At 41.7% G+C, this 25399-nt stretch overlaps 1 protein-coding gene across 1 annotated transcript; it reads left to right on the plus strand.

Annotated features, from left to right (window-relative positions):
• Positions 1-4619: 4619 nt before the first annotated feature.
• On the plus strand, positions 4620-24550 carry klf13 (Kruppel like factor 13). Its single transcript, XM_069708646.1, has 2 exons — positions 4620-5522; positions 17681-24550. Exons 1-2 carry the CDS (start codon positions 5045-5047, stop codon positions 17998-18000), a joined length of 798 nt encoding a protein of 265 aa, XP_069564747.1. The 5' UTR covers positions 4620-5044; the 3' UTR covers positions 18001-24550.
• The last annotated feature ends 849 nt before the right edge of the window (positions 24551-25399 follow it).

Consider the following 25399-nt stretch of genomic DNA (forward strand, 5'->3'; position numbering starts at 1 on the left):
AGTACACGTGCCTGGTAATTATGTGGCTTTCGTTGTTGCCAGTAGTCTTTGTTCAATATCATGTTTGCACTCTGTGTCTCATGCTAATGTTATGACAGTGGAGCCTTGATAAGGACACAATGAGACTGTAACCAGTATATCCTGCCAGACAGCAGGCAGCCTGCACTTTGCTACTATAACATGTAGTTTGGACTTGTTTACTCGTTTCAGCTACGCCTGACTGACTCATCCGACCTCGTGTGATTACTGCACTCATACATGCTGTACATAAGCTGGTGTTCGTTTCCCTCCTAAGGCAAAGGAACAATATTTCAGTTGAGCCCTGTTGAAACACAAGTACACGTGGTTCATTGTTGCACAGAGGCTCAGGGGGTAGGTGTACGTCATGTTGACTTAAACATATTACACTTACATGTTTACTCTTTAACACCTGTGTGTCTTTTGTATGACTAATCTTCGTTTCTGTTGTACAGGTGAAACTATAGCCTGTTTTGTCATTATTAGTCACAGGACCCAACTGCTGGTGTGTCACTGAGGATGGGTAAGCTTTATAGTACAACAACAAAAAAGAAAAACGGTCTAGTACAGTACCCACGCTATAGCACCTTATACTCTGTAGGACTGATTAGCTCTCAAACTTAATTTATTTCAATCTGTGAATTATCTGGTGTACATGACATCACAAATTAAATCTATATTATTGTCCTAGGAATCGAGAATGGATAAGAAAACATGACATGACCAGAAGCACATGGCTTGATGATATCTCTGCACTAAAACAGGTGCTTTATTACTTTGTCCGTTTTGATAAGAGTTCATTTTCATTTCAGGGAAATTTGACAAGGTGCAGGAATGCCTTTCCAACTTTAGTTAATAAATTATCAGGTTTATGAGGAAAGTTGCATTTTATTTCCAAAACAGCATGAAAGGAAATATTTCAGCCACGTAGCCATGTTTGTTGTCCCTTAACTTTAGAACCATCATGGGGCCAACAAAGGTCTAATTTGTCCAGTTCTTTAGTGCATGCATTTATGTGCCTGTAAAACTAATAAAACTGTAAAACTAAAGTCATTCCCACCCAACTCAGTTACCCTGTTTATTGCTAATGACCAAATCTTAGCATGCAAACACGCTTAACATTGTATCTGCTTTGATATTGTTAGCATTTAGCAAAACCTCACACAGCCACTAGCATGGCACGAAAAGATGTTTATTTAACCTTTGCATAACTCAAACAAGGATTTTGTTACGAGTATGAAAGGAAGTCTGTTCTTATGTGCCCTCACTGGGTAACATTACAGAGAAAAAGCTCTGTCTGCAGTTGACGTCAGCTCGGCATCTGACACTCAAAATTTGGGATTAAAGTCAGAGAGGTCAGCAGCCTCCACTGATCATCTCCACCTGCTGCAGAGAGGAGAAAACTGACAACAGACTGAAGGCAGTGGCTGTTTGATGTTTTTATAGTTCTTTAAGTTCAGGGGGAGCGGTGTCGTCTTTCGGTCTGCATTGAGAACCTTGACGTGGCTGCCTCAGACAGATTGTTACAGTGGTCAATCTGTCCTCTGCTTTAAGAGGATCTCTCCCATCACAAACAGAAGTGAAGAGGCCAATCAAATCGCTGTTCCTGCCTGAGAACATTATGTCAGTGCCAGACAACGTGCTGTTTGGACACTGCGCTGGGGGTTGGTGCTGGGATTTGGAAACGTACAAAAGGTCTCTTGAATCATCACATTGCTGCAGCTACAGAGAGAGATATTTCCCTTTTTCACTCAGTGTGGGATTTGTAAAGAAATGATCATTGCTACAGCTGCTTGTTGCCTTTGGAGACGTTGAGTTGTATGAGCTGCAGCAGATTTTCTCACTGTCCCATTTGGCCTCCTTGTACTTTACACCCAATGGGAGTTGATAAACACGTGCAGTTTCTACACAGCTCTGGGAAATAACCCTGTGAAAGAGGAACTATACCCTCTTGCTGTGCTCTCGTTAGAAGAGATCGCCAAAGCACCACATGAAACACAAGAACACAACGTTTTTGTGGTGAAAGAATATGTAAAATAATACAGCCAGATGGCCTTCTGAATGCCACATCGCCTTGCTCACACTGAACACTGGGAACTTTCTAGTGTGGGCTTCTGTGCACAATGCTGAAAGTGTGCATTCATTCTCACAGGAGAGCATGAGCTGCTGCAGGAAAGCAGATCTAATCTTGTATCAGTGGAGGGAAAGTTTATTCTTGTCCTTAATAAATGTGTTTTAATTTGACTCTTTGGTCTGTTGGTCTCTGAGCTGGGATACAACAGCTGAAATGTACATGATCACTGAGGAGGTTATGTGCAAGGCAGAATTTTGTTCCTAATCTGAGACAAACAGATCTTTAAAACTCTTGATTTTACAGTGGGGTTCAAAGGTCCAAAGGGGTTTAATAGGGACAATCAGGTGTGTCCTTGCTGGTATAATGATTAGTATCAACTAATTTGTTTTCTGCCAGGACTTTGTAGATATAGACAAGCTATTTTCCAGCATGCCTGTGTTTGAAAAGTAATGAAAAATGGCCTCTTTATGGATTTAATTCCAGGTGTTTGGGTATATATTCAGATTCACCAAGTTGTAACACATCACCACCAGATAAATGACAGCCTAATAGTGGAAAAAAACCTTTAGTATCGCTTTCTATCTTTCTTCCTTGTAATGGTGTCACTTGTCTCTTGCCCGAGGATAGAACGAAGAAGACATTGCCTGTGGTGGCTGGCTGGATTTCAGTTGGCAGAGTCCATAGAGTTGCTCCGGGGAGGGTTTTGAGGTAAATTGCTAGTTTGCTGAAAGGAAGACACCATCTTCCAAAAAAAATGCACAATCTGTTCATTTAAGAAGAATATTACACTAAAAAATGAATCATAAGAAGCATGTCAACTCCTTGAGTCAACAAGGCAAATATAGTGTAACTTTTCTGTTAGTAAGCTAAATGATCAGGTTTGAATTGAATTTGAATGACTGTAACTATTATTACTAGTCAAGTTTACACCTCTATCCCTTCTTTGACTAAAATGTAATTAAAAAAGGCTGTGAAGAAGAAAAATGTTCAATGTGTGGAATCATAGTAGACTAAACCAATAAATTGGCAGTTGCTGCATTTGTGCTCTCTGCTGGAACAAAGTCTTGTTGGCCAGAGAGTGTGCAGATCGCTCCAAGACAGTGACACAATCAATATATTTAAAAAAATGGGGACATCGTGTTGTTTGCCTTTTTGCAGACGATACAACTTACTTGCCTCAATGCTAATAAGTTCTTCTGTGACTTGTGCGCTTTTCTGTATTATTGTCCTCATTTGTTATGCAATAATATGTAACAGACAACTGCCATAAGGATTCCAGAGGTTTCCCTCATAAGGTTACTTTACTGCTAAAAATTGCTCTTTCAGTGCTATGAGGGAAATTGTTTTAATACTTAAAGATTTACAATTCACTAATATCCTTAGCAAAATTGCTTGTATTTTCACTAATAGTATTGCTGAAATTAGTAATTGATAGACAGAATTGACAGAAAATTCACCGTTTATGATTAATCAGTTACTGTAATCCGGTTTCAGCCTCCTTAAAGTGAGAATTGTTTTATATCACTGAAAATGATGTTTGAGTTTTGGACAATTAGTGAGGTAAAACAAGTGATTTGAAGACATCAGTTTGGAAGCTAAATATTCAATTTTTTTTCTGATAATTAACTAGCAGGATAACAAGAGAACAATAATTAGTTGCTACCTTACTACTCAGTCGCATCAAATACCTTTTTTTTTTTTTTTTTCAAATGTCCAGTGCTCATGGCTTGGATGTGGGTAGCTGTTGTGCAAACTGAGCTGCACAATAAAATATACAAATACATACAAAACAAAAGACTTAGCCACTAAAAATAAATCACGTTTTTTTTTTTCTAAATCGTGAGTAAGTTTTTATTCTATTTATGAATTAACACCATAAAAAGTGCAGTAAACAGAAACTAAAACCTATACTTGGTGTATACATTGCCTCCTTATCGCTGTCCTTCGGTACAATTGCATGCAGATGTTTAAGATACTTGGCAGGTAGGTTGTTCCACAGTTCTTGCCACAGTTTTCTTCTGTGGACTGGCTGTCCCAGTGTCCTCTGTCTCTTTTATCTAAATCAGACTGACTCAATAATGTTGAGCTCAGGGCCGAGTGGGGGCGATACCACCTGTTGCTGCACCCTTTATTCTTCTTGCTGATGAAAATGGTTATTTATGACTTTGGCTGTACATTTTGAGGTCATTAAATGCTGCGGAATGAATTTTGGAACGAATGACATCTCCTATGTGATGGATAAAAAAATAAAAAAAAAAAAAAACATTTTCAACATCACGCGTGCATAAAGGTTATTGTAGGCTACAAGCACGGCACACGACTGTGGTTTTCATAAAAGTATCTGCAATGCATAACTGGGCGAGACACATCATCGAAATGCATGAAGGCAACCTGTGGTGAAACTTTCAAGTAACTCGTGCTGCACAGTGCATTTCAGGACACGCAGTGCCCAATGAGTGAGCGGCTCCTCTGACGGTGATGCCGAGCGCTGCCGGTCGACACGCCCCCAGCATGGATACAACGAGCAGGAACAGGCGCTCAGGAGACACACTCACTATGCTGGAGATTGTTTGAAGCCGCGATGGGAGTTAACGCATCCAAGTTTCAGGAGTTCCTGCCACCAGCGTCGTTGCACTAAACAAAGACTTTAGGTTTCTCTTATTATTATTTTTTTTCTGTCCTCTGTCTCCCCCCTCATCTCGCTCTCTCTCTCTCTCTCTCTCTCTCTCTCTCTCTCTGAGGGGGCTTGTCTGCATTTTTGTCCGAGGCGTTTCTCGCACAGGATGTTGATGATATTGGAAAGCCGGGTAAGATCATAAAGTCAGTTCTCTCTGATGAGAACGACCTCCTCCTCCTCCTCCTCCTCCTCCTCACCACCACCACTACTACACAAAGGGAACCACGGAACAAGTACTTTTGTTTTTTTCCACACGCCATCATTTTATTTTTTGAATGTCATTTAGAAGCAGAGGGGGCTGTTTCAAAGACAAAATGGATCACTTTGCAGCAGAGTGCCTTGTTTCAATGTCCAGTCGTGCAATTGTTCACGCTCCTAAAGGGAATAGGGAGATTAAACCAGAAATCCCGTCCTCCTCCAAGAACGGAGAGGAAATTAAAGAGCCTTTGGTGAAGGATAACTCCTCTCTTTTTGTGGTGGCGCGGATTCTGGCGGATTTTAACCAGCAGACTCCCAACAGTGTTGCCGAGCAGACAAAAATAAAGGATGAGAGCATGCCGAACCTCATAGATGATGGAAACTCTGCCACACCTACCACCATCTCCGATCCTTCGCTCAAACAAAGAGGCAAAAGATCGAGAGGTCGAACTGAGCAAGAATCCCCTCAGAAAAAGCACAAATGCCATTATTCAGGTTGTGAAAAAGTTTATGGCAAATCATCTCACCTCAAAGCTCATCTAAGGACACACACAGGTCAGTTCCATTGGATGCAAATGTTTGTTGCTGTGAACATATTGTATGTCCATTGCCATTTGACAACGGATGACATTATTGGAACTGAGAATACTGATTTAAAAAAAAAAGAAGAAGTGTAAATTGTTCATAGAGATATCTGTACAGGAGGAGGGTCATTGCTGTCTTTCGAGTCATATACATTCACGTTTCCACCCTGAATGGAAATAATGTACACATTCAGGAGAGTAAAGCCGGAATAGTTGTATAATTCATTTATTCCGTTAACTTGTGTGAACTTTGCGAAATGTCCTTTTAATTTTAGGGGGAGGGAGTCGAAAATAGTGCCACTCCCACTCAAGCTTTGTCACGGCTTTCCTTTTGCGCCCCTACACAGACACACACACACACACACACACACACACACCGCCGCACTGGACAGTATGTTCAGACCAAAACTGCAGTGCAAATGCTGAACAAAATTACACGGATCGGATTTCATTGTTCTGTTCGTATAAATTAAAGTAAACTTTTGTTTGTTCCCCGGTAAAATAATAATTCCCCCCCCCAAAAAAATAAAAAAAAATCTTAAATAACATATAAGTGCAATGGCAAAAAAAAAAGAAAGAAAAAGTGTGCACAAACATATACGTGCAGAAAGTTTTGCAAGATCAATCCAGAGTGTGTTCCGTCTCACTGCTGAGAGAAAGGCTATCAATGCGCTCCGGATCAGCAGTACGTTACGTGTGACCTTCCTGAAGGACCATACCTCCCTGTTTGCGCTTTGCATTCCGCAGAATATGCTACTGAGAGGTTGTGTGTGTGTGTGTGTGTGTGTGTGTGTGGGGGGGGGGGTAATGTAGATCGACTCAAATTGGGGGTTTGATAAGAGCTGTGCAGTCGCCTGTCTGCCCAAAGCCCTTTGTTGTGATGTGCCACACCCCCGTTAGACAGACTGCCAGCTGATCTGGCCAGCAACAGACACAGCTAGCTGAGCCTCGACTGAGGAGTGAGCTGCTTTCCTCTGCAGCTCTCGCTTCAGCTTCCCGCTGCTATGCTCCTTTCCCACCCCCTCACTCCCCTACACACACACACACACACACACACACACACACACACACACACACACACACACACACACACACACACACACACACACATCAACCTGACAGATGAGAAACAAAACCCACCTCCCAGAATCACTGGAGAAAACGCTTTGTGTGAATTTGACCCATATTTGAGTCACTACAAAATATGTGCAAGAAAAAAAAATTAAATATGTGGGACACCTCCATGACATTGAGTCCGTCCCCCCCCCCTCCCCCAAGTTACCCTTCCCTTGTTTCAAATATTAAAGATCTGTCACCCATCCTCTCATGGATGAATCTTGTCTGATCCACTTTTTCATCAGTAAAGACCCACCCCTGTCTGGCTTTCGGTTTGTGTCCTAAAATCACCTCTCCTGAGGAAGGACTGCACATTGATGCCGTATTTGATTCCAAAAAAAAAAAATCTTAACTATAAGACACCACACACCTGATATATGATGAATTATCTTGTGGTAGGTGGATATTCATTTAGTTTAATAAATATATATATATGTATATTTGATTCATCTGCTGCTGTTGTCTGCTGTGGGATAAAATCAGTGTTGGTCAAAAACAAGCTATGGAAGGGAAACACTGATTTGTGGTTAGTATTAGTCTGTTTGCTGACTTGTGAATTGTCTGTGTCTGCTGTATTGCGTGTTTTAGTGCAGTTTTATTAGTGTCTGTCAGCCCTGGCCTACTTGTCTCCTTTCCTATGGAAGCCTTTCCCTTTCTTTTTGACATTCTTGTGTCTTGGCTTTGTAATCGTGTCCTATAATTTCTGATAAGGCCAGTTTCTGCTGATTTAATTGGATAGTAACAGAACGTGAATCATCTCAGTTCAGCTGCCTCGTCTCGGGCCAACTTTCAGCCGCGCTTTCAGAGAGCCGGCCTCCAGCCCCTCAGTGTGCTTCCCTTCGGCTCTGACCATGTGAGTTTCGTGCAGTTTTATTGCTCCGTATTAGCCCTGCCCTTGTCTCTGTGCCTATTAAGCGCTTCCTTTCGCCTGCCTCTCTGTTTGGGTACGCTCCGGCGTCTGTGCTCACGATTGGTTTGTGTCCCATAAATTCGGATAATAATGACTCTCTCTACCCATTTGATTGGATGGGCTGCAGAATGCGGGTCATCTGAGTTCAGCCGGGCTGCCTCAGCCAACCTTGCAGTGCTTTCATAGAGCCAAATTCTCGCAGTGTGCTTTCCTTCAGTCCCAACTAGCAGAGGCCAGATAGAATAGATCCCAACTCAGTCAGTTCCAGCCAAACACAGCTATCTCACTGAGGAGGGAAACACTGCTATAGACACCAAACAACGAGCCAGGGACACGATGTCCTCACTTGACTTCTGTAACGCCCAAAGCCTAATCATCCCAGCTTTTGCAATTCTTGTGTGTCTGATTTGTCAGCATTCTTACAGCAGATGAAACTTAAGCTATGTTTTATTTCTTACGCAATGTCTGCAGCACATAAATCCCATGACTTGCTCAAAATTAACCGTGCCTAGTAGCAAAGCTTTTGGAAGGCATCATAATTCTTATTGCATATTAACATACTTCAGTTTATTTTATAATGTTGTTTGTTGACATTAGCTTTTACTAATACTGCCAAGCACATGAAATATGATCAATTAGTTGTTTTATAACTGAATTCTGAATCAGTATAACTATTTTGTGCTATACATTGCAATTTTTTGTGTGTCTCTTTTGCAAACAAAGGGCCAGTTCCCCTAAACTCTCTGAACTCTCCTGATGAGCCTTTGTCTGCCAAACTAACAGTATTAAAATATAGGTAAAATAAGGTTTCACTTACTAACCTTACTGTGAGTGGTTTACATTAACAGTCGGCAAAAAAACTGTCCTTAACAAGTCCTGTGGATTATGACTATTTAACTGGAAACTCATCTTTTTATATATATATATATATATATATATAAAAGTTCCCAATTAAGTGTCCCCTCAGTGGAGTCTTAGTAGGATTAATGTTAGGTTCCTTCTCAAACACAGTCTAAGAGGGGCATCAGGATGTAGGAGACACAGGGGAACACACTGAATTTAAATCGCTCATAATGCCCCATTGAGTTTGATGGTGAGGAATCCACAGCAGTTTAGGGGTCAAAGGTTACAAGACAGCTTTTGTGTGATCTCCTGGCATGGGAGGTGGGGCTTTTCTGCGACAAATATCCCGCAGTATGGAAAATGCAGTCATGTAACACTGATGCACAGATCAACCTAGTTGTGGATGAAACATTTGAAGGACGTACACAAACTGCTTCAGGTTCTTTCTAATTGAGCCCAATGAGTAAGGCCCACTTTCCCAAGAGGCGTATGGTGGTCACGGAGTCTATGGTGTTCTCTGTGAAGCCTCATTTCTGTGCTGTGGTCATGTCATGCAGAGTGCCATCTCTGAGATGGCCCCTGACTGTTCTTCACATAAAAAAACAAAACAGCGCAGACATTCTGTGCCCCCCCACAGCCAGGTCTTACAAAAGGCCTTCTTGTCAGTGTACAAGACCTATTAGAGAATTATTGGAATCACCGGGAGGAACAAGGTCAATATTACTCAAAGACAAAGAGCCTAATGGCATATTTTACAGTTGGGTTGATGTTTTGTCTGAACCTCTTTTGTGTTTTGCTGCTGATACTGTAAGATTGCTGTAAAGTCCTTTACTGTCTGTCCTAAAAAAAATTGTGGCACCACCTGGTAGCTCAGTTCCACTGCCATGTAGACCCAGTTATTCATGCATGCGTTTGGTCAAATAACTGTGGTTAATGATACTTTTTTAAACGTGAAATTATCCCAAATTCCACATGGAAAAAGCAGCAGGAGTCTCTGATTATATATTCTGCATCTTTGCCAGTGGTTTTATATTTGGCTGCACTGCTACAAAGAGTGCACAGTGTTCCTGTGTGGCTGGTGGTAGTGACGAGGTAGCAGGGTGGAGATGGGGTTTTCCTGCTCTTGCTTGAGCCTAACCTTGGCACAGCAATGGGTAAAAACTCTACTGAGGTAGAAGAGGTCAATCCGTCTACCTACCATGTGTCAGGATTTCCAAAACTGCTCCTGGTCCTCTCTCCGCTGTCTGCGCCTGCCTATTGCTCACAGCTTCAACTTCTTAGTTTGGAAACTCTTCCCATTAAGGTGCACTGAGCCAATCAGAAGGGCGGACCAATCAATGGCCAGTATGCAATGACGCTGAAGTCAAGCAGTTGTTTCGAAATGTGGTTCCAACAAGGGCGGCGGTGGTAGAGCTACGTGAAGCAGTACGAACAGTTTTAGCAAATTTAAAGGAACTGAAGCCACGGCAAGAACATTGCCTAAAATTGAAAAAAAAAAAAAAAAGGTCTGATATGGTAATTTACTTTGCTCACATTGAGGGAGGGTCTTTGTTGCTTACAGCCTGGTGAGTTTTGGCGCACTACATACATGACAAGGTGGTCATTGCCGATTGGTTAAAAGCTGCTCCATTGGTTTTAAAATTAATCCGAGGTCTTCCTTCATTTGGAAGTGGTAAAACATGGCTCAACCTATATATTCACGTAGTGAATCTAGGTCTGGTAATACCAAGATAAATATTAGTGTGTTTTTAAGCATGCTAGGGTCATGTCTGTCCACCATTTTGATTCAAAATGAAGTAGCCTATCTGAACACCTATGGGATGGATTGCCATTCATTTATTTTGTTCATGGTTCCCAGAAAATTAACCCAAAGAGTTTGGACCTCCCTTTGGCTTTTCCTGTTGCACCAGTAGCAGATTGACAATTCTGGTTTTGAGTGAAGTATCTTCACTATTTGCCCTGAAATTTGCTTCAGATTTGGTACATTTTAGTCTGCATATTGTAATAACTTTGGTGATCTTCTTTTTGTTTAGCACCATAATCAAGTTAAAATACATCAGCACTGTCATTGTGAACATGCTACCTGACATCAATTCAGCTTGAGGCACCACTGCATGGCTCTTAGTCCTGTTATAAATTTACAGATGCATACATTCAAGTGTTTTCTTCTGTTGGTAGTGTCTCCCACAAATACAATCTGGTTGGCCCTTGAAGGTCACGTGTAACAGTGGAGTATGTGTCCAATGGAAACAAGGAATTAGTTAAATCTACTTGATCCTCGGGATGTAAATAAAGCCAAAGTGGAGCCACCATCTTGCCTGTTAATCCTCTGGTGAAGCGTTACTGCTCCACGGAAGACATCTCCAAGGCGTGTACTGGTGCACATGCCGTCCATATGTTATCCTATATGTGCACGTGTGAAGCTTGGATAGTTCCTCACTAATGTTGGAATATAAACCTGATTTAACTGTGATTAAGCAGCCAAGCATGCATAGTGGACAGTCATAACACTGAAAGGCTCCTGTCAGGCAGTATAGGCTACGCTGGTTGTGCTGCTTTCAATGGCCCACAGGGCTCATGTATTCTTTAGTTAGCTCTGGAGTAGCTCTATAAAAGCTTCTCTGTCTATTCCCCCACCAGCCCCTCCCGCCCTTTCCCAGCCTGCAAAGCAAAATAGGTGCTGAAGCGTGTTGTGTTGCGAGGCCGAGCCCCGTCCACGTCTTGTGGTTTGGTGTTGATTACCAGCAGCAGGAAGAGAGGGATACAGACCTGTGGAACACTGTATTTTTTCACCTCCACTGTTCAAGAACCACCAACCGCATCACACATGTGAGGGAGGGATCTTCAGTACAAAGACAGAATATACAGTGCGGCAGGGTGGTGGGGGTGGGTTTAGATACCAGGATATTCACCGTAAATGCCCTCCATTGATGTAGGTCATTTATTCAGCTGCATCTGCAGCTAATCTGATTAACGTTTGAAGGGCTGTGACCTCAACAGCAGAACCCACTCCTGTGAGCCCGGCACTCACAGGGTCCCATCTGAGAGTTAGACACTGACTATGTCCACTGTGTTGTGTTCAGACTGAATGGGAGAGGAATGGTGGAAATTGCTGTGGAGCTAATGTCACATGCAGTGTTTTGTCTCGAGCTGTGCTGTTTGTGCTCTGCACGCTATGCAAGGTGTGTCCCCTTTCTCCGTGTGATAAATCAGACCGTGGCAGACCACAATGCACTTGGGTGTGGCCCTGGGGACAAAATGAGGAGTATTTTGTAGAGTCTTGGGAGAATGAGGACCTAATCATTTACTCTGCAATACATGAAAATATTTCTACTTGTCGTCAGAGTATCAGGCATTATGTTGGGACAGCTCGCACTATCTCCCCTGTATCTCCTCTTATCGCAGTGTGGTGAGGCTTCTCAGGATCTAGCAGAAGTACGTCCCTTTGTTTGATGCTGGGTAAGGATGTCTATCTCATATGAGCTTTAGTGTCTGACTCTATCAGTGTAATGAGCTGCGTAAGAGTCACGGATGATGGGTCATCCCTGCTCCCACCTGCTTCTGTGGACCAACTGTAAACACCCTTTAATGGCCACAGCTGTTTGCATGTCGTCAGTTAACCGGGGTTTAAGAGATAAGTAGACTGCCAGCAACACATCAAGGCCGTGGGTTGCTTTAACATGCACTCAAGGCTGAAAGAGAGTGCCCATTTTAACTAATTGAGGTAAATGTGAAGAGCTGGTCAATGCAGGCAAACTCTCTCTGCTCTTCCCTTAAACAGTTAAGGGAATGGATGAAGTAATGTATGGCTAAGTGTGTGCAGGAATCAGATGGTCACACTCGACCCCACTGCATGTCTCTGTGTGAATGTCAATAGCCCTGCACAGTGTAGACCAAGGGGAGTGAGTTACGGTTAGTACGTGCAGCCTGTCTGATTGAAATGCATTACAGGAGTGCCTCTCCTGCTGGGAGCGAGGCTGCTGCTATTGTTCACAACTTGACAGCTATAGGCCCACAAGGGGAGGCAGGCTATTCAACCACAAGCAAGGTCCCTCTCAATAAAGACAAAAGATGATATACGTTAAAAACTCTGTTTTCTGAGCTTTCTTCTGACAAGCTTGAGCTGAATCTCATCACGAATGCCTGACCCACCCAAAGGTCCTTTGTTGCTCCTGCAGAGACGACGTATTCTTGTTTGCAACCCACTCTGAATGGAGCTTATAAGAAAATGTGTTTTGACTGATTGATTTTCTTGGTAATTTGTCTAATCTCCCACAGAGTTAATATTTCATAGGCAAACAGCACCATAAACAGACGTTCTGATCTCAGATGTGTTTCAAATCAAGCGGTGTCTTACTGCAGACCGCAGAACTTTGTAAGCCTTTGTTGTTATTGCAGAAGCGAAGGCTGCATATACTGCTCTGTGAACAATGACAGGAGGAGCTGCAGAAGCTTTAATGTATATTTATTGTTCTGCACACACATGGTAGTGTTTATATCATCTTGGCATGTGATGGTGCGTGTAGAGGGAGCGGCTGAGTACGGTTGGGTTAACCCTGTCTGCCCCAGTGGTTTATGCTGATGGGGGACTCAGCAGTCATTTCAGTATTACCCAAAATCCCATGAATGGTTGTCTGCTGGCAGTAAAGCTAGCTCCTGGTTGGTTACAGGTCACAGTCTGTTGTGAACATGAAACCAAATTATAGGACTGTGCTGAGCCCTACCACCGGAGTTACTGGTGTCCCTCTCATTTCATGTTGCCAAACTGGCTCTGCCACTAAGCCAGTGCTGAAGTGAGGTAGCTCCAACTTTAATGGGCTGCGATTTACAGTCTGATTCTATCTGTACTTTCCCTTCTTGGCTTGTTTGCCTCTAAAAGTCTACACAGGTTTGAGGTGCACTTTGTTGTTGTTCTGAGCTCTGTAAAAGATATTTCCTGCTCTGGTTCTCACTGTGCAGGCAGAGCAAAGTTGACTTCAAGGTGATCTCTGATGTTTCCACAGGAACTGCGTTTTTTCCTTCTCACCCTGCAGAGCTATTTACTCTAACTCTCTTATGGCAAGCTCACACAGAGGTTTCAGGTGTACACTGTGTGAGTTTTGCCCGTGCTTGAGAACACTCCAGGAATGTTATCTGCTCATGGTTGAAATGCTGGTCGCTGTTGTTGGAACAGGTGATCGAGTTGAGTTCCTGCGCCACTACTCACGTCAAAAAGAGATTTGATCTCACTGTTACAGAGAGCATCCCTTACACCAGGGAGACAAGATTCCATTTCTCCAAAACCATTTCTGCAGAAAGCAAGGAGCTAAACTTCTTAGATATGAATAGGGGGGGGGGAGCTGGGATGAGCCGTTTATTTACTGACCCAGTGGACTCAGAGAACAGTTATATAACAAGAGTACCTGTGACATAATCACATTGCCTTGGAGGGGGGGACACTAGTGCTTAGTGGAGGTACAGTTTGCTTGCATGATGTAACTCGCTTTATGGGTAACTGGGTCACTGTGTTCGTTAGGGAAAAGCTTCCCTCATTCCCCCCACCCCCACCCCCTCCCGCACTCCCCCCTCTGCAACTGACACATTCTGAGAAAGACAAACCACACCCTGGAAGTGGCATGCTGCCAGAGATGGGATAACCAATCGGCGTGGCCTGGGTCACAGTCACCACGGTGCCCTGCTGTGGCAACACTGGAACTAGATGGGAAGATAAGGGGAGAAGCTCCTGGCATTCTTCTTCAGCAGAGATGCTGAGTATAGCTGCAGTCTATTGAACTATCATGGAGAGCGGCATTCTCTTCCACACAGGGTAATAGACCCTTTCACTATTTCCTCTCAGGGTCAAAGCGTTTGTTCCCTAAACCTCCTCATTGTTACCATAAGAAGACATGTTTGCCTTCATGGAAATCCCAACACTTGTGTTATGAAACAAGCACCGCAATTAATGGGGCATTAATGCATGCTTTTCCTTCATGCAAGTGAATCTTTCAAGGCTGACATTAAAGCAGCAAGATTTCTATTAATATTCATACTATTGGCCTAAATACCAAAAGCTGTTCAGAGTGAGGTCGAAATGGGCTCCGTATCTGTTAATTCTGCATTTTCTCAGAGGTCATAGAGCTCCAAATAATCTGACTGAGTTGCTGTTGGATACCTGATGCTTCCACTATGACTGTGTTACTGTATCAGGGCAGTTAGACTGGATATCTCAGCCTAGCTCTCTTGTGTCTGGTTAAATATTAATGTTGTTGGATCAGTTTCACTGGTTGTTGAGCCTTAAGCAGCCTGCAGAGCTTCGCTCTACTTTTTAGCCAATAACTCATTTTGCAGTGCCAGGCGGCAGCACGGGCTTCTTCTTTTGCTCATATGGTATAAAATCAGTCTATCGTGAGTCACTTCAATCAGATGAATACCTTAAAATTTACACTGCTTTCTTTTTTTTTTTCTTTCCCCTGGAGCTATGCTTCAAGGGAGGTGTAATCCAGGGTTTGTAAGCAGAGTCAAACAACCACAGACGCCTCATCTTTATGAATTAGAACTTCATGCATTGCAGATGAATGCCTTCCTTTTATATATGTCAGCTCCACCAGAAGAGTGTAAACAGTACAGATAGTGTTTTGAGGAGACAGGACTGTGCAGAGAGAGTGTATGCAAATGCATATCTGTAAATTACAGAGTTTAAGTACACTGAGCCTTGTATGAATCCAAAGGAACTGTAGTGGGCAGGGCTGACTTGAGTTTTTCTGGGGCTGAGGTGAGGCATCAGAGGCAGGAACACAGACCTGACTGTCTAGACTTGCTCTGTCTGTCTGCATGTTTTGTAACCATGCAGTATAGGGGGTGGGGAGTGGGAGAGGGAAGGGGGGGGGGAGGTGGACCGAGACTAGAGTTCTTGTTTTTGAGACTCTCTGGCATCAGGTAGCATATAAGTGTTTGATGCTGAACAACACTGTTTCCATTGTGGCCCAGAGGGAAACCACAGAACAAAGAAAACATTTGGCACAAGTGTTCTTATGTGCCTCCTGATAAACATTCACACATCCCAACATCTTTTCCCTTTTAATACCTCAGATCCCTGGCAGGGGCGTGTGCATGATGATCGAATATTCTTATTCTCGCAAAAGAACCCAAACATTGAAAGAATAGGTGCTGCTCTTTGCTGTAGCTCTGTAAGGCCATGCTGGTAAAATTAGACTGCTGGATGTCGCTATTGTTAGGCAGAAACTCACTGAAAGGGAACTAAATTGAATACAGTATTACACACATTGGCCAGCAGTTGCAGAACACTGCATACACTCTATGGCTCCTTGCACACTTTTTCCACATCAAAATGAAAGAAAAACCTCTGTATATATATATATATATATATATATATATATATATATATATATATATAGCGATATGTAGTACCATCTGGCTTTGAGTAGATCTGTGTCGAAGCCCACTTTTATTGCCTAATGGAGGGGGAAGGGTGTAATTTCCCATGTGCAGAGTCACAGATAGTTGCATGTTGGAAAATGGGCTGGGTAACCATTGTGAGTGTGATTAGCATCTGGAGCATAGATAATTAAAGTGTGTCTGCTACTCCAGTACTGTGCCAATTTCTCTGTGATTTACCCCAAAGTCCCTTTGCTAAAGATTTTTTTTTGTCTCATATTTCTTAATATTTTGAGGATGGCTTTTTTTTTTTTTTATTATTATTTCATTCCCCTAACTGACTTATTAAACATAGGAATGACCTTGTGATCATTGTTCCTGAAAGAGTCACTACCCTCACTGTGGAGAGCCATTTATTACATGGTGAGCATGAGTTTTGTTATCAGAGCGCAGAAATATGTACGCATCAGTGAGTTTCCTTTACATGTTTACACTCACTTACACTAATCGTACTTCTGAAAAGTAATTAAAAGTGGAGGTATTTAGGGTGGCTTTAGCATGTTTTTGCCCATTTACCACAAATCACATATACTTTACATTCCTGCCCATCATTCGCCCAAGAATAGCTGCATTTTGATTGTGTTGTTTAAAGGAACTATATATAAGTATTGGCATAATTCATACTCAACAGTCAAAACAGATAGGGGGCAGGGAGCTGGGGTGTCCACTTCATCACAGGAAACAGGTCAAATTAGTTTTTCAGAAACAGTTTGTGCGGTCACTAGCTGCACTGAAGGTCTATTTTGGATTGTCCAAACAATGTCTTTTAAATGTTGTTTGTGATATAAAATTGGCCCAGTTTGGTATATGGCTACACGGTGAGCTACACTCACTGGTGTGAGCTGTGTATCAACAGCTAACTTAGCAAATATATTATAACACTTGTCAGTAATGGTATACAATCAGCTACCTTTATAAGCTATCAGCACAGCCAACATTCGCATTAAAACATTTTTACTCATCAGTCTAGAAGAAACATTGCAAGTTCAGCATCAGTCTTCCTATCTTCACTCGCCGAGGGCTGTCTCCTGTGGTCGAAAGAAACACCAATGTTAACACTTTTCCATCACTTCTTTTCTTTGCCATCGAATGTGTCTTTTTAGTGGTGGTGATAACAGTCACTTGCCAAGATCTTTAGCCATTGTTGTGTTTCTGTTTGTTCATTGACTACCTGTCCTGAAATAGTCGATACCGGGGCAGTCGCTTGAACATGATTGACAAGAGGTTAGAATACGCCCTCTGAGCAGCGCCATTTCTTCCTCCTCATGTTGGACTGAGGACAGACTTGGACGCTATAGTGACTCTATTGCCTCTTGACATACAAGGTGGTATTACAAGATGGGACGACAGCAGCTGGTTAACATGCTAACTTCTCTGCGACGAAATATGTAGGCATTTTTGACTTAACATCAAAACTATTTCTGTTGATAATTTTACACTAAAATACTTACATGTAGCTCCTTTAAAATGTTTATGGCAATCATTGGCTCAAAGTTACAAATTTGCGTTTGCATTTTAATGCCACCAGAAATCAAAAATGGATTTGAAATATCTGCATTAAAATACGACATAATAATCATGCAGCTTTGTCAAAAATGAAACCAAACACGATGTTTACATCTGAGCTCACAGCCGAGTGACCGAATAATTTTCACGTCAGATTGACGTCAATGGAAAACATCAACTACTCGAAAGGTGATGCCTATGGGTTAAAACTTTTGTAAAATCACAATAACTCATAAAAACTAATGATGTTTGTTTGAAATACGTGTTACTCTCCTCTGGTGCGACGATTCGCTGACATCTCTCCTGTCTGTGTTTTGCAGGAGAACGGCCTTTCCCATGTACCTGGCCTGACTGCAGTAAGAAGTTCGCCCGCTCCGACGAGCTGGCCCGCCACTATCGCACCCACACGGGGGAAAAGAAGTTCGGCTGCCCTCTTTGCGACAAGCGCTTCATGCGCAGCGACCACCTGATGAAGCACGCCCGGCGCCACTCAGATTTCCAGCCTGGCATGCTGAAGAGGCCCCACAACGGCAGCACCACGCGTCCCAGCTCCCTCAGCGACTACAGCCGCTCAGATGCCTCCAGCCCCACCCTCAGCCCCGCCCTCAGCCCCGCCCTCAGCCCAGCCAACTCGCCTTAAACTGAAACCCGGTCGCACTTTTCTGCCTCCAGACTGTGAGGCCTGAGTTTTCATCATAACACTTTTGTTGCACAGTTGTCAGCAACTCCCCCTTTGCTATTCCTGCGCTTGCTGTGGTGTACCATACTGTACATAACTGCTTATTGTAGTGCAATTCCTTGTGTGATCCTAAAAGAAGGTAATGCCTTTCCCAGATGGCAATATTTACATTCTGTACCACATGTCTGTATTTTTTTAGCTTCTGATCATGGCTAGTTGTTCAATGTTCGTTCACAGTCAACTAAACAAGGTTTAGAAGGAAAAAAAACAGACAAACACCCTGACAAGGCTTATCAAAATGTGTTTTTTTGTTGTTTTTGTTGTTTTTTTGAATGGGTTAGGAGAAGGGGTACACAAACACACACACACACACACACACACACACACACACACACACACACACACACACACACACACACACACACACACACACACACACACACACACACACACACACACACACACACACACACACACACACACACACACCCACACCTCAGGATTGAAGACAGTTGCTATTTCTGTAATACCACAGTATGTAACAGTACTCACATTGACTGCACAATATACTCATCACTTTACTCTGAAATTCAACAGGTGTTGAATTTTATGCCCTGCTCAGGGATGGCCTTGTTAGCTTGAAAGAATGAACACGGTGAAGAGAAACATACAGTACATATATAGCAGCCTTACACTCAACACAATTTGCACTCTTTGTTTTTTTGGTTTTGTTGGTTTTCGCATTAGAGGAAACTGGCCCTACAGTCACATGGTCAATCATACTCAAAATGTAGGTTCTGCTCACCCTCGTGTTCAGGGGTTCATATGTAATGTAATTGCTGTGTGTTAAGAAAACAATCAGCAAATCCCCACATCGGAGAACAAAATCCACCTTTTCCTTCACTGCAATGTTAATATTCATTGACATTACACTGGGTCAAATATGTACTGCATTAAATAGTTGTGTGCAGTGTAAACTGTGTGAATCTGCACTGCGGGATTATATTGGGTTAACAGTTTTTATAAATGTAAAGTTGAAAACCTTTAAATAGAGACAGTTAAGTTTCAAAGCAGCTGTTCATGCTTAAAAAAAAAAAAAAAAAAAAAAAAATCTGTCTCATCAGCTTGAATTTCACACTAAATGGACACAAAGGGACTAAAGTTGAAACAAGGTTTATCCATCTCAAGCACATAGGAAAATGTACCAAAGACAAGAGCGAATGAAAGCTTTCTATTCAGTCCTATAAGCCGCCCTTCACTGAGGCCTGGGGCTGGTGGCTGGCAGAATCACAGGTAGAGCCAGACGCCTGCTCACTTCCCTCCTCCTGGCTCTGCCTTTTGTGGCTTCCCTGGAGGAAACAGCTGCACCCAAAAGAAGCTATTCACAGCCTGCAGGAGGAGTGTTAACATGCCATTCCCCGAGGATCCCTTCCTCATCTGGCTCTACCTGTCCTGTCAGACTGTGGTGAAGCTCCAAGCCTGCCAAATTGCATAAGGTTGCCTAACTTCGGGGGGGAGGGCGGGTGGGGGGTGGGGTGGGGTGGGGTCAAATGTAGGCCAGAGTGTTGGGCAGAGCTGAGCTGGGCTGGGCATCGCAGAGCACAGACTGAACAAAGCAGCTATCTGCTACAAACAGGCAAGAGAGGACAGGTCCTGATAAAAGAGGAGAGGTTTATCATGAGCTGAACAGCACAAAAGAGGAGACACCCAGGCGCAGACACCCCTATTTCCTCTTCCTCGCCCCAACTCCCCTCCCCCCCTCCAACTGTAGAAACAGCAGAAAAATGGCTGTAATTAGTTGGTTGATCCAAATTGTAGGAGAAGAGTACAAAGGGTATGGACAACAGTTGTATCTAGACAATGCTAGCAGTGTGGTTGGGATGTGCCTAACTCCATCCTAAGCACAGACAGAAATCCTCTGCTACAGCCAGAGAGTCCGATTTCACAATGCCAAGGAAAACTCCAAATTCACAGTGGTCAACGCGAGCTCTCAAACAGCTGCTTTCAAACTTCCTTCTCGCAAAACAAGGGGGGGCTTTTAAACTGTTGTAAAAACATCTGAACCAAAATGAACATATCAGCAAAGTGCAGTGCTCCCCAGCCTCATGTCGTCCTGCCTGTGAAGCTCAGATGTCCCGTGAGAAAGCGGACTTGTGTTTTCTGGACAGACATGCCTCAATAAGTCAGGCAAAAGGCACAGTAAACCTTCCATGGAAACGGGCACCGCTATCAAAACTGCTGCAGCCCCGCCAGTCTGTGTTATGCCTACATTTTCTTTTAATGCTTCGGCACTATAGTTGGAAATGGTGTCATCCATGTAGTTCGGTCCTGTCAGACCCCTCCAGACTGTTGTAATCATGATTTGCATGTGTTAGCTTCATCCTCCCAACAAACTCGACCGACTCTTGCCCTGCAGTCCTCTGCTTGACACTATATGCATGTTAACTTCGCCCTGAAAGCGTAGATCGTTTTTGAGGCGGTCTGGCAGGTGTAAGTTCATGAATGGCAGGCCTTGTCCCCCTGTTCTCTATAGCAGCCATCTCTCTTTAAAGTTGTGATGAATCAGCTCTGTCACATTCTCCAGAAAGAAAACATCCCTTATTTAGATCGAATGCAGTAGTTTCCTCAAAATACCGCATTCAAAAATAAATTAAAAATCCTGTTGAAATAATCTCCAGGCTGCGAGATTACACTTTTGAATGCCACTGATCAGCAGCTCTCTGCAACAGAAGAACTGAAAGAGTTTTACATTTACCATTTCTAAAAAAAAAAAAAAAAAAATTTTTAAAGTAAGATTTTCAGAAACTAATCCTTCAAATTGCTGTTGAACAGCTTTTTTTTCTATCCATGACTTTTTTTTGTTTTTTTTGTTATAGTCAATTTTTGACCTAGTTTGTAGTGTAACTTTCACTTGCAAGAAAAAGAAAAAAAAAAAGAACATTTTCTGAGTAGCTCACCCTCCAGCAGGTTTCATGAATCAGTTCTTAATCCATAATCTGCACATTTTCCTCAGGGTTGACATCTGCCAAGCAGATATGGGACAGTTTGTGGATTTTGTTGTAACATCAGTTGCCGCAGAGATACGTATGCCTGCAGCCTCCCCACGGTGTTACTGGGTGCTTAATGTTCACTGCTGGTCAGTGTCCGACCACACTGGAAACACAGGAATGCCTCAGTTCAGGCCCAGCTCCTGCCTATTATGTCTTCGTAACATCCTACAGTCCTGCTAACAAGCACTCTGGAGCTGTTTTCAGTGGAGCGCCCCTTTAAACACCTTTGACCCTTATTGTCAGTGGATTTACAGAAGGCAGCAAGGAGCTCCTACCATCTGACAATAAAGTGACTGTGACAGTGTAAACATCCAAGTCTATCCATCCATCCAGACTGCACCAGTGACATACAGTGTAGGCGTCCACAGGCAGAGTGTCTCTAAACTTTTATTCTCACTGTACCAAATGTACTTGAATAATTCAACACAAAAAGGCCATTGAACACAGTTTTGTACATGTCCATTTTTACTGTACTTGCTTTTGTTGTCAAATAATTATGAACCTCTCTGAAGAAAGGTGTACAGTCTGCTCTTTTTGTGTATTTTATGCTTTTTTTTTTTCTAGATTTTCCATTGTCTTCAGGTCATTTCAGCAGCTTTTGAATTTATCACAAGAATACAAGGTTGACTGTTTTCGTCGAGCAGTTTAAAAGCACCATTTCTGTTTAAAGGCAGAATTTTAGCTCCATATTGTGGGGTTCACCCCTTTAATCAGGAACACTTTGTTGATGTCAGGATACAGGTTATTGCAGTTAGCCTGTTATCCAAAAATTTCCTCTTAAGTCAGAAAAATGAGAAGAAAGTTTGGGGAGGGGGGTTGTTTGGGGGTGATGATAAGTATAAGGAAACTTCCTGACCTCTATGTACATGCATTTCAGATTGTGTGACTAATTTTCTTTATTATTTAGATTATTTTAATGGTTTTCCATAAGAATAGAGACCACAGCATTGTGAGTTAGCAATGTAGTCATAATTTTTATTATTGCTTTTTTTTTTCCTCATATTAATTGTTTAAGGTTGTATATTTTTCAAAACTCAGACCTCTTGAAATATTTGACTTCTGTTGTACCTTCATATCTTTTCAAAGCATCCATCATGTAGCTTACGTTTGCTTGATAAGCAGCACAAATATTTGGTGGTTTTATTTGTCCCTACTTGAATGAAGATGTAAAGAAAGAGAGACTTTTTCTGTAAAAAAAACAAAAGCAGAATAAAACACTGGGCTACGTTTTTATACAGTCATACCGTATTGCCAGATCCTGCACATCCTCCTAAATTAAAAAAAAAGAAGTCATTTTTCCAGAAAATATAAAACCTCAGTGCTCAATAATGTGTGTTACAAAAATATTAAAACATCCCTTCCCTATTGAGCTCCATATTGTCTTGGTTTTAAACATTTTCTACGTAAGGGAGGATGTCGGCTGTAAATTATTTAATTTCATTAATCCAACTTTACGATTGCAACCCCAGTAAGATTACAGATTTCGATCATGTCAGAGAAAAAGGACTTTGACCAATGTCAAAATAGAAATGTAAGGTTTCCACAAGATACTAACAGTGTACCAGTTAATATTTTCTTCTAATTGTACAAAACATATATAAAGGTGAATTGATTGTTGCCTAGTATGTAAACAACTAACAATTTAATTTAAGAAGTGCATATTAATGACATCAATATATCACTGATCAGAGTATCTCAGCAGAAATCTTCATCACTGATCTCAAGCATGAGCGATGCAACGGTGTGCCAAAACTATAATAAAGAGGATACAAATGTTGAGGGTAAAAAAAATATAGCTATTATCAGACATTAAACAAGCTTGTACAGTTTTATAAAGTGTGACATGTCTTTATGTTGTGTACAGGATTTAATGAAGCAACTCTGCATATTTGATATGCAAGTGTCCTAAATTAAATATTTCTTTTCTGCTTTATGTAAACATTTTGATTGTATAGCTTTGTTTTCATTTGGTTCATATTTAATTTGTTCTTCTTTTTTGTTTTGCTGTTCAATACTCAAGCAGTGTATAATGGCTTCTTGCAGGTATATTTTTGACATAAACAGTCTTAACGATAATAGACGCCCGACCATTCCAAAGGATTGAAAATTGCATTTGCTATAAATGTGCTGCTTCCATCGACCCAATGCATTTTTGTAGGCTATAAATAGAAGTCTGTCTCGACTGTGAGGTTTTACACGTTGTGAGTTGTGTACAAGGTACGTTTCTCATTGTCCCCGATTTAATCGCTCCTTTCCTCTCTGTAGGCTCTATGTGTAGGCTAAGCCAATTTTGAACGAGTACCTACGATATTTAGACGTTAAGGACATACAGAGCACGTCTTCCCTCATGACAAAGGCCTGAGGATTTTGAAGGTAGGGGGTCATTTTTTAAGAGGCAGCCATAAAAGTAAAGGGTGGTTCTTGATTGTTGTTACCAAAGGCTTTGAAGGGAAAGATGAATGTTGCAGTAATTTTGAATCCAATGCCGTTTGTGCTGCTGGGTTCAATTTTATGTGCTGTAAGTGTTGATCAATGGATGTTGTGCTTGATATGGACCTTTTTCTACATCTCAACTAAGCAACTTTATTATTGTTGGTTTTACTTGAATAACTTGAATGAACAAAACCCATTTAATCGTACTAGCAAACAAATTCTGACAGAGTAAAAGACGAACAAAGCAGACTTGAGGGGGAGTAGGAAAATGCAGCGTGGCGGAGCGGTGGACCATATCTGTTGGTACACCCTTCATCATCTGTGTGGTCTTGCTCGACTGCTTGAACTGACACTGTGGCTTTTGCTCCTTACTGTAGAAAAGCACGCTGACAAAAGTTTTTTACTCTAGCATTGGATATTTTTGCCCTTAAAGGATTAGTCTGTTCCAGGTTATATGCAGCATGCCGTGCTGTCAATGACCTCACTTTGATTACAAAAAGAGAGCCTCTCACCAGCCTTTTGGTTCTGTTTCCTGTACCTGTTTGTCTTCAATGTACCTCCTCGGTGTAATGTTGCTCTCTTGATACCTCTTGTGTGTTTCTCCTCTGCCCCTCACCATCAGTTGCCTGTTGTAGTGACTCCATGGTGCTGCTTCCCCTCTTAGCACCAGTATAATCTATTCTGTAAATAACTCTCGACTCAGCTATGGCCAGTACATTCTCCGATGACCTCACTCTAACCTTCAGGTGTCATTTTGTTTTTTTTCTCTCTCAGCAAACCAAAATCACTACATTCAAGTATTACAGTTGTACAGTTCCTTGATTCTACACACATTTAATGTGCTGGTCTTAGCTGCTCTGCTGTACCTTTTTATGGCATTATTTTTTACATGTTAGACAATATATTGTGACCATGTCCTATGCAAATATGAAAAATAACAGATTGTTGAATAATGTATGTTGTCATAACTTGTATGCATGAAATAGTGAAGTTTACATTTGGAAATAAATTCATAAAATAAGCAGCCACCATTTGTTTCGCTTCCTTTTTCTGTTGAAGTGACACTGTGGGACTTTTTCTTAACAGCAGCCAATGTGACCACAATTAAAGGCAATCAACACATTAAGAGTAAAGGTTAAACTACTGGATAGTAGCCGTAGAAAAGTAGAGTCATTAAAATCATAGCTTAACATTGTAGAAAATACTTTTCTTTCCCAAGATCATTAGGTAAGGTGAAAAGATTGACACCACCCTCATGTCTGTATGCCACATATGAAGCTACAGCCAGCAGACAAATATTTATAATTTTTGTCACTTTGCTATATTTAATCTGTACAAAAAGGTTTTGAACAACAAGTTTCAGCTCTTGGGCAACATATTGTGGAGCATAAAACCAGAATTAGAATTCAATTCATTTAAAAATATGTATAACACATTAACTGGTGAAATTCAGAGGTGTTGGTAGGCGAATCTAGTTACCTTTAGACCAAACGAAGCTGGTTTATTTCCCTTGATTTCAGACTTAATGCTAAGCTAAGCCAACTGGCTACTGGCCATAGTCAGCCATGAAATTCTCACAATATCATATATATATATAAATATAATATTCTATAAATATTCTTTTAAGCAAGGGAACTACATTTGTAAATATTGGACACTATACGCTAATAATGGTCATGCAAAATTAAGCTGTGGCGGCCTTCAGTTTGAGATTATAATGAGCACGGTTTGATTTTATTGCTTATAAATTGAAGTTATTGATTTGAATTTTGGAAGAATGTGCTTTTCTTTTTTTTTTTTTAAACGTTACATAGTTTCTATTTAAAGTCAAATCTGTTTCATTCTTCCTCTAAGGAAGTTCCTCGTTTGTATTTGTA

The sequence above is a fragment of the Brachyistius frenatus genome, unplaced genomic scaffold, assembly GCF_029030835.1.
Source record: "Brachyistius frenatus isolate BFR_SWC_R1_liver_20210118 unplaced genomic scaffold, ASM2903083v1 Contig_77, whole genome shotgun sequence".
In the NCBI taxonomy this organism is placed as follows: Eukaryota; Metazoa; Chordata; class Actinopteri; family Embiotocidae; genus Brachyistius; species Brachyistius frenatus.